At 40.5% G+C, this 9,698-nt stretch overlaps 1 protein-coding gene across 1 annotated transcript; it reads left to right on the plus strand.

Moving 5' to 3' along the window:
• Positions 1–1,133: 1,133 nt before the first annotated feature.
• Positions 1,134–8,940, plus strand: LOC105788054 (probable inactive nicotinamidase At3g16190). The gene is made up of 5 exons (XM_012614739.2): positions 1,134–1,298; positions 1,443–1,556; positions 1,899–2,133; positions 2,251–2,367; positions 8,669–8,940. Exons 1-5 carry the CDS (start codon positions 1,251–1,253, stop codon positions 8,740–8,742), a joined length of 588 nt encoding a protein of 195 aa, XP_012470193.1. The 5' UTR covers positions 1,134–1,250; the 3' UTR covers positions 8,743–8,940.
• Positions 8,941–9,698: the final 758 nt, after the last annotated feature.

Consider the following 9,698-nt stretch of genomic DNA (forward strand, 5'->3'; position numbering starts at 1 on the left):
AAGGAGGACCTATTGCATAAATAGACCTTTGAACAAAATTGCGCGGATCCTTCCCTGCCCGGGTCATCACATGGATCTATAAACAGAACGACACCGCTTTTGAAGCCATGGCCTTGGCTCCAAACGATGCCGTTTCCTTCACGGTTTAAAACACAAAACCCTAAGCCATCAAATATGCTCCCAATCAAAAAGAAAACCTAAAGGAAAAAAAATATAAAAATAAACTCTCTGCACCGCTCCCTGAAAAATCTATCAAAATGGGATCCCTGAACCTTTGCTCCAGCCCCGACTGTGATGGAGAGGACTCGATCGCGAGGTAATTCCTTCGCCTCTTAACTTTATTTTGTTATTTTTCGAATCATGAACAAAACGAAGAACAGAGAACTGAAAAAAACAAAAACGAAAAGTGAAAGGAAAAACTCGAAATCCCCTTTTCAATTCTCTCTGAATATTTTTTATTTCTTCTATTCAATATCTCTGTCCAAAAAAAGATCCCTTTATAGATTTCGTTGGCTCTTTTTATAGCCGAATAATAAAAAATGCAAACTGAAATAACGGAAATACAATGTTTTTCTCTTTGTCTCTGCTGCGTTTGTTTGTTTGCGCGCAGGTACGGTCGTACGGGGCCAGCTGGGGTGCACGGAGGCGCGTGGCGTGGCTCGGTGCGTACGAAGGCAGAGGCTGGGTCCTGGTTGCTGCGGCGTTGGGATATCCTAGGGTTCCCTGCTTCTGATTTTCTTGTTTTGGGCTGTATGATAGTTGGGCTAGGTGTAATTGGGTCTGTAATTTGGGTTTGTAATTTTTGGCTATTGGGCTGGGGTGTATTGGGTAATTCAGGTTGGGTTTTGTAATCTAGATTGCTATTGGACTGTTGTTAATTTTGATTTGGTTTATATATTTGTGCTTTTAAGCCCGAGCAAATTAGGCCTGTTACACTATTAATTAAAAATAGAAACGTTTGAGAGAAGATTTGATCCGACTAGCACAAAAAAAATAGTCCACATTTAGCAATTTAGTCAGCAAAAATCGCCTATTCCCCGAAAAATCTTGGCATTTATAGTTAATTTTAACTCTTTTTTTTTTACAATAATCAAATACAAAGCCTAAGAAATACTTTGTTCAAACTCAGACTCTGATTGGTTTCTATTTAATGAAACCGATAATTGGACATTTGTTGACCCAATGTCTTCGACTTCGGCCTTTGCCCTTAGTCCAACAATCTAAGCTTTTTGGCAGTCCAGAGTGAAAGCATGGCAGAAAAAGGGAAGCATACGGCTCTCCTTGTAATTGACATGCAGGTTTCATCTTCTTTTATTTTATTTTTTTAAATTCTTTTAATGCAAAGTATATATACCATGGCATATGAATTATGAACATTGGGTTGGATTTTGTTTTAGTTATTGGAAAACGGGGACTTTGGGTTATTGGGATTCTTTTTGCAGAATGATTTTATATTAGATGACGGATTGATGAGGGTAAATGGAGGCAAAGCCATCGTTCCTAATGTGATAAAGGCTGTTGAAATCGCCAGGCAGCGTGGGATTCTCATCGTTTGGGTAAATTTGTAGCCTCTGTGTGCTTATTAACATCTAATTCAGTTCATCTTTCAGAGTTGTGTTAATTCTCTTGTTTGTTTGGTCGGAAAATATCTCCTAGGATGTTCAGTTTATCAAGAAAATGAAAAAACAAAAGAGGGTCTTCGATGTAAAATTGTTTTCCATTATACTCTAATTGACATTTCCACCCAAGTCAGAGTAACTTTGCTTTTTTCCAGTCCTGGAACCATTTCTGAGAAATGGAGAGAATTTTGGAAATAATTTCAACAATTTTGTTACAAAGTGCTTCTTGAGTTGTTTGTAAATGGGAGATGATTGTGAGAAGCTTAATTTCGGGTTTAGGTTGTTCGTGAGCATGACTATTTAGGAAGAGATGTTGAACTCTTTCGCCGGCATCTGTACACTCCAGGGAAAGAGGGTCCAACCACCAAGGGATATTTAGGTGCACAATTGGTGGATGGCCTTGTGATAAAAGAAGGAGATTACAAGTTGGTGAAGACTCGTTTTAGTGCATTCTTCGCCACCCATCTTCATTCTTTCCTTCGAAGTAATGGGGTCAATAATTTAGTTGTCGTTGGTAAGGATAATTCAGAACTTGTGAACACTTAAAATGTAAGCGATTTGTTGAGAGGCTTTTCTCGCTTTATGCTATACGGCATTAACATTTCGGTGTATTCTTGTATCTCTATTGTAGGTGTTCAAACTCCAAATTGCATCCGGCAGACCGTCTTTGATGCCGTAGCACATAATTACCAACCAGTTACTGTTATTGTCGATGCCACAGCTGCTGCAACAGCCGACATACATGATGGTATGAATTTTTGCAGTCTTAATCTGTATATCTACAACTAGGATGATGATAATGAGTTGAAATTATGCGAGAAAAAAAAGAAATTGTCATGCTGGCCCCTGCGAATTGCCAGCAGAACAACATTAGCATTCCAGACCATATGCATGAGAAAGTAAGCATGTTAATGCTGTATGAACTAATCATTTATATAGCACGAATAGAAACTTTTGGAAAACGTTTTATCAAGTTTTTAGTCGTTAAAAGACTTTATAAAACAATTTATGTGGAGATTATGCTAGGTCAAATGGGGGAATTATAGGCCAATGAAAATGCTATCTTAGACTTACAAATGGCTATGATGTTAGTACTGTAAAAGAGTAGAGACGAGCAGACCGTACCATGGTAAACTATCTAGGTGACTATTTAAATGCATGCATGAAAAAAGCCAGAATGTAACTAAATGAGGACATGGATGTACTTATATGTGTAGTTAGTGGATCAACAGTGTAAGAGTCAGTGATTTGACTTGTAGGCCTTGTTAGAGGCTGTTAGCCAAGGTCCATCCATGAGTTGTTGAAAGCAGAATGCAATTTGAAACATATAAAGAGGGGGTAATGTATGGACCAGATAAAAGTTTCAGAAGAAATGACAGTTCTTTGTCATGTCAAATGGTAAAGATGTATAACCATCTTAGTGAATCAACATAATGAATCAAAAGATTTCCTAGTGAGGGAACACATAGCAGTTTCCTTCTGAGAGAAGGCAGGGCAGTGAAGAACAGGAGGGCCAGGGGAAGTGGAGGTTGGGCTAAATTATACTTCGACATCCAATTCTTTAATCATAGCAGCGGGAATGTCTTCACCACCAGATATTGCATTGAGAGCTTCTACTTCTATTGCATCAACGGTGGTTTATTGAGCACTATCCCGATTTCGAACAAAAGTTTTCCTCTACATTACTCTCACCAACCGCGGATGTGAGACGGGACTTGCTGCGGCAAGGAGAAGAGATGCTGCGAGCACTCTAACTGTCCAATGCAGTTTGGAATGAAACTTCCTCCCTATTCCTATGGGTCGAGTGAGCTCTTGCTTCTCCGCTTCAAGTAGCCGACTCAACCTTTCTTACCAGATATTGGATTACCTTTCAAAAGATGCCGAGCCAAGATCAGGTGATTTTATTCCTCTAGTTAGGCATATTTCGAATTAGCTCGTCAGTAGTAGAAGCTGGTTCATCGGCTTAAGCCAGTCAATCTATCCAAAGAGCCTACCCTACGCCTCCTATAATAGATTCAGCTCCAGCTGCGCTTTGCTGATTTCTTTCTCAATCCAGAATCCTCACTTGCAACTTTCATCACGAAAGACGCTTTCTCAGTATCTATTCAATTCGGACTTCATGCTCACTTCAGAAATGAAGCTAATAAGGCCTAAAGCTGAGCGACGAGTCCACTGGCATGAGAATCAAGCGAAGTAGAGCGATAAGCACACTATCGGTTGATCTAAAGAAGCTTAACGACAACTTCCATTCCTGGCCCAGAAGGAAAGAGACGAAAGCAAACCCTTGTTCCATCAAAGGAAGCTAATGGGACGCCCTTATAAAACCATGAATCTTGACCCTAGTGAAGGTAGTCGATGAGAGGAATAGGTGGATTCCAAAGGAGAGTTATTTTATATATGACGCTCTATCTATATTGGATGGATGCCTTAGCTGTGGGATAGAAGGATTTTCTTTCAAGTCTTTTTTTCTTTGATCGCCAAGTTCTCGACTTGAACACTTCGCTGAAATCATGTATAAGAGGTCATCCCTTAGTGGACTGATTCAAGCTTGTAGCATATCTTGTAGCCCTTAGACCGGTCTCTCCTCATTCATGCCTTCCTTCAAGGCCTATTCTTTTGGATATCCTTGTTTCCTTCTTTCCTGAAACATCCTTTGATTCTGATTGATGGGACTTCTGTCTGAAATCCCTTGACCTAACCTCTCCTTGACTTGCTACTGCCAAGTCTTGCCCAACCTCTCCTGATGTTCTTGGTGAGCTAGCTTGTCATCCACCGCCCCAACTATGATGGTCCCCTTCGGCTAGTTCTTTCACAAGTGACCCTATCTTCCATCTGCTTCTTCCTATTAATGGTTTGGTCCCCCTAGCCCTAGCCAAGTGGTTTTGTCTTTCTTCTAGTTCTTCTAGTAGGTACTCTAGAGGTCTTTAGCCCCATGTTCGACAGATGGATAGCCGGGACAGCACCGGGTTCTATCTCATAATGCTACTGCTACATTCATTTGGTCGAGCAAGGTCTTCCCTTGTCTTCTATGTATATGGCTGGCTCTTCTTGATCTTGAGGTCATGGGCTACCTCGACCATAGGGAGAGGGGGTCAAGATGCTCTTGTCTAAGTCTGTCTATTTCTTTCTTTGCTTTAGGAGCTCGTAGGTCTCAAAGGTTGTTTTCCAACTTGACCGGAGGACTCTGTTGAGATGTCAAATGCTAAAGGAACGTCTTCCGGATCGATTGAAGAGGGAGGTGAAAAGAAGAAGTTGAGTATATCATAGTTGGCCGCAGATTGGATAATATTCGCTTGCCTTGTTGAAACCTCACCCTATGTCAGCAGTGAAGTCTTGCTTGTCGAAGACGTAGGACTGAAACTGTGTAGATAGAGGTGAAGGTTACAAAATGAACAACTTATCAATCCTCGTAGTCGAACCTTGTTTTTGTGGAATATGTACCCCGACCATGTATCATGAAAACATGAAGGGTACAACATCGGATCAAATAGGAAGAATTCTCCAAACACTAAAATCCTCGTTGGACGAAAAAAGGAAGGCGAAAGCCTATCTATAACTAGGGACTGCCAACCCAGACTTTGATCAACAATAGGCCAACTGCTAATTCTGGTAGTGAAAAGAAAGCCCATACCTAACTCACTATGCTTACAGCTTGGCACGGTCCCGTGCTATGCTATTTGATTGAGATTCGAAATACCCTTTCTTGCTGCCACCTTCCTTTTGAGCCAGCCTGATTGGAATCTTGTACACTTTCGTTATCTTTCTTTTACTGATCCAGCCTATACCTATTTCCTCTTGCTTTGTGTGGCCGGGCCTGTACCTCATAAAACATAAATCCTCTTTAGGAAGCTAGCACCAACTTCCCTTTAGGGTGTCTAGAGAAGATATTGAGTCCGCTGTTCTTGTGGAACTCTTTCCGTTGGCAATAGTTTCTACGCTACGGTTTCTCTTATTCAAAGCTACCTTATGAAAGTAGTCTTTACGAGTTATTGGTAACACGCGATGATGTCTCGCCTGCTAACTCTTCTTATCAACCATAGCTCTTCGAGCCTTCTATAGTAAGATATCAGAGAAGGAAGAAAACTTATAATACCAGTTCTGTGTAAAGACTCTTTCCATCGCTCGAACAAAGGTTAAAGACAGAGTATAGATTCGATTTCGGACTAGGGGAACTATGCTACATACTCGAAGGGATAGCTTAAGAATTAGCTATAAATCCCTACTTCTATTAAAAGTTCATTAGAAAAAGGCTCTTTAACTAGGAGTGTTAGGCGCACAAGCAAGCTCGAACGATAAAGGATGTCAGTATCGTCCTAAGCAGTTTCAATTAGGAGAAGGCGCTTACCTCCTTCCGAAACTAGTAATTTTTTCCTTTCTATGCTGCTCCTTGTTCTAGCTCGTCTTTATTCTTTTCTAACGGCTTCAAATGAAGTAGGTGAGGAGAAAAGAATTTGAAGGTTGTAGACTAGGAATTGTTGCTCAATTTGTCAGAGAACCGCCCTGTCAAGGCGGAAGTTGCGGGTTCAAGTCTAGTCAGTCCTGACCTATGATCCGAGAAAGATATATCAATTCATTTCTCCCGGGAGAGAAAGAGTTGGATCTAACTTCCCAGCCTTCTTTCGTTACGCATTTCTCATCGGACAAAGAAAGTCAAGGAATGGTTAAGTCAAACATTCCTGTCTTAAGCGAATCCCTCCTGCCTGGTAGGTGCAATCAGTATACAATTACCATCCTTTCTACTACGACCAGTAAGGGTGATGCACTAAGGAATTGAATCAAGAAAGGAGGAATGCCTTTTTATTCGGACTTCTCACTCGAGCTAATTAATCTTTCGATTGGTCATCGATTCCTATCTCAAACTATACTCGACTTCCGGTCAGGGCGGTGAGTGTGAGGAGAGGGTTGAGTGAGGTTGCAGAACCAACTGAGACCAATAACTAATGCAAGGCTAATCAGAATGGTGTGGTGGCCCGTTACCTCCACCCAATATAAGCAAAGGGTACTGAAGTCAAAAGAAGAAAATACAATAGCTGTTCCCAAAAGAAGCTGTGTTTTTCCAAGCGGGCGAATGAACCATGTAGTTCGCTCGTGAAATGCTTATTTTCGATTCCCTCGACCATTGGAAAGGTCTAAAATTCCTCCATATCTATCACCCCCATCTCTAGTCCTATTTATGGAAGCTAGCCATATCTATCGCCCCCATCTCTAGTCCCATTTATGGAAGCTAGCCAATCTTAATGAAAGCGTTAGTAGCTTAATTTTACATCTTTCTTTTTAGCTAGGATACACTCCTTTATACAAGACTTTTCTAGTTCTTGTTAGTGATCCGGGAACAACACTTAACGTGGGAGAAGGAAAAGCTTTTCACTCTCTTTCTAGCTTGCTAGAAGAGATAGATACGGTACAGAGAGGAGAGTTCAGGTCAAATCCTGTCGATAAAAAATTCCAGCTTATAGGATCGTGGGGAAGGGGGGAATTGGAGAGAAAGGTGGAGCTTCACCAGGCCTTTAGTGCTTTTTTTTAAGTCTTGTCTAAGCCCCTTCTCATTCTTTTTTCATTTTTTTTTCTCGACAAATCAAGAAATTTTCTTTATAAGATAGAGCTCCTTCAAGACTTCCTTTTTCATTCCCGCTGAGACCTCTCATTGGCACATCAAATATAGGTGTCAGATCGGGTGCGAACTCAAGAATGCAGCTAGCCACCCACTTCCCTTCTTCGGTGAATGTCGGGGTCGGGTTTTCTGGCGGGTGTGCCATAGTAGAGGCCTTCTTTCCTGAGGAGATACGAGAATCCTCTGTAACTTTAAGGGCTTGGGGGGAGCCCTTAAATAAAGTTCCTCATTGAAAGGTGGAGGAGTTAGTCTCCACCTCCACTCCCCGGATGCGGTCTTATTAATGGATACTAAGAATAGAACAGACAGGTTGGAGAAATTGAAGAGGGAGTTGCATTTTTATTATATATGTCATGTTCCTCCTCGGGGATTAGCAGGTGGTCTTTGTTTGCTATGGAAGAAGAGCGTTGATTTTCAAGTTCGGACTGTTTACAGTTTCATTATGGAAGTTGAGGTCAAGGATGATGATAAAAACAAGCGTTGGATGCTTGACTGTATCCATGCAGATTTTGATGACCAGCGACGTCGTGAGCAGTGGAGTCTCTCGCAGCGAGTGGCAGGTCGTCGAGCAGATGGGTGGGTAGTTCTTGGGGACCTGAAGGATCTTCTTTTACCAGATGATAAGGAGGGGGGATGTCACCGGTCAGCTGCTTCTTTTTCAGACTTCAGAAATTTTTTAGATAAATGTGGACTGCTGGATGTAGGTTTTGTTGTTCATCCTTTCACTTGGTTTCAGAAACGACAGGGTTCTTTCAATGTGAAGGAGAGGTTAGATCGAGTCTTAGTTAATGTTAGTTGGAGTCATTGCTATGAGCGAGCTTTAACCTTCCTGCTATAGGCAGTGACCATAGCCCCATCTTGTTGAACACTGAAGTTTTGGATAGTATGAAAGGTCCATTTTTCCCTTATGATTCACGATGGAATAAAGATGAAGAGTGTGCTGAGGTTGTCAAACAAGCTTGGCAGCTTAATGTGCGTGGTTCAGACTTGTTTAAAGTGCAGCAAAAAATGACAAATTGCCGGGTTGAGCTGCTGAAATGGAGAAGCTAGCTAGACAGCCCGTGTATGACCATGTAAAGGCGAAATCATTGAAGCAGGACCTTAAGAGAGAAGAGGAATTCTGGAGATGTCAATCTCGGGTTCAGTGGCTTCAAGCTGGTGATAAAAAGACAAGTTCTTTCCATGCTTTGTGTGTTCAGAGTCGAAGGCATAATCAAATTCGGGGATTGGTTTTTATGACAGTGGTATGTGGAAGGAGGTTTGCTGTTAACAGACATTTCTGTTTCTTATTTGTCTACCATGATTGACATATGAAAAGAATTTTCTTACCTTGATTATTTGTACTTGCAACTTTGAGAGAACCAAATAGACATTATTTCTTTTTGCAAAAATGGCATCATAGTTTACTGATACAAAGGCTTAACTTTATGTGAACCAGCCAATATCTATGACATGAGAAATATTGGAGTTGCAACACCAACACTTGAGGAGTGGTATGAAACCAAGCTTTGATGAGTCAAATGATTGAACTGGTATGTATTCTTCGGGAGGCATTACTTTTTCCATTAGATCGTTTGTACTCTGCAGGTTCGTAGTATCTGAATTACCTTGTGTGGAATACTATCTTATTTCCATTTTGTAAGAATAAAGATGATTGACAGTGAGTTGATTTCAGCTATAATAAGCCTTACTAGTTTACTTGACTGCTTCCATTCATGTACTTGCTCACGAGTGAACCTTTCCCCAATTCATTTTCTACGTTGGACTTGAGTTGAGTGTCATTTTCTAATACAAATGTGCTCGATACACGCATTTCAAAATTTTAAAATTTTCCCATGGATTTGTGTATCAAACATAGGGGTCGCCACTCTTTTAGCCTATTCTAATGTTTAAAATAAAATTTTGGTTGTGATCCTCATTGATATTCCCAACTAGCGAGGAAACTGACTCTCACAAAAAGTACACACTCGTACATATAATATGTATGTACTAGTAATACTAAGGAATTGGTTCTCACAAAAAAGTGCATGAGTATATATTTTAAGGCAATTAGACTATTGAGGACCTCAAAAGGAGTTAGAGCGTTATAGTTCTTGGGTCTGCTCACCTAAAACCATAGCAGGTAAGGGTCCATGGAAGCCCATTACCATGCATGCGTGTGTAGGTCTTAACTAAGCTCATCATTGAATATTTCCCCTTCACTTTCTAATAGCTTGCCACTTGGATTATACTATATGCAGCATAGTACATGTCTCCTCTGTTTTTTTTTTTTTAAAAAAAAAAGAACAGACCAGTTGGATTAATTATCCGACTCAGGTTTTTACAAATTTAGATCAGTTAGATCTGTACTAGTTGTTTGATAATATAAATGTTTTATTTAATAAGAAATAATTGTTGTTATTTTTGAAAATAGTTAATTCAGGTGGAGGTAGGGGTGCATGTAGGAAGATACTTTATTATTAGTAGTA

The sequence above is a fragment of the Gossypium raimondii genome, chromosome 2 (genome assembly GCF_025698545.1).
Source record: "Gossypium raimondii isolate GPD5lz chromosome 2, ASM2569854v1, whole genome shotgun sequence".
Lineage (NCBI taxonomy): Eukaryota > Viridiplantae > Streptophyta > Magnoliopsida > Malvales > Malvaceae > Gossypium > Gossypium raimondii.

Coding starts and splice junctions, on each gene's coding strand:
- LOC105788054 (XM_012614739.2), top strand. CDS start 1,251: ATGGCAGAAAAAGGGAAGCATACGGCTCTCCTTGTAATTGACATGCAG. Junction 1,557..1,898: donor GTGGGATTCTCATCGTTTGG/GTAAATTTGTAG, acceptor TTTCGGGTTTAG/GTTGTTCGTGAGCATGACTA. Junction 2,368..8,668: donor AACAGCCGACATACATGATG/GTATGAATTTTT, acceptor TATGTGAACCAG/CCAATATCTATGACATGAGA.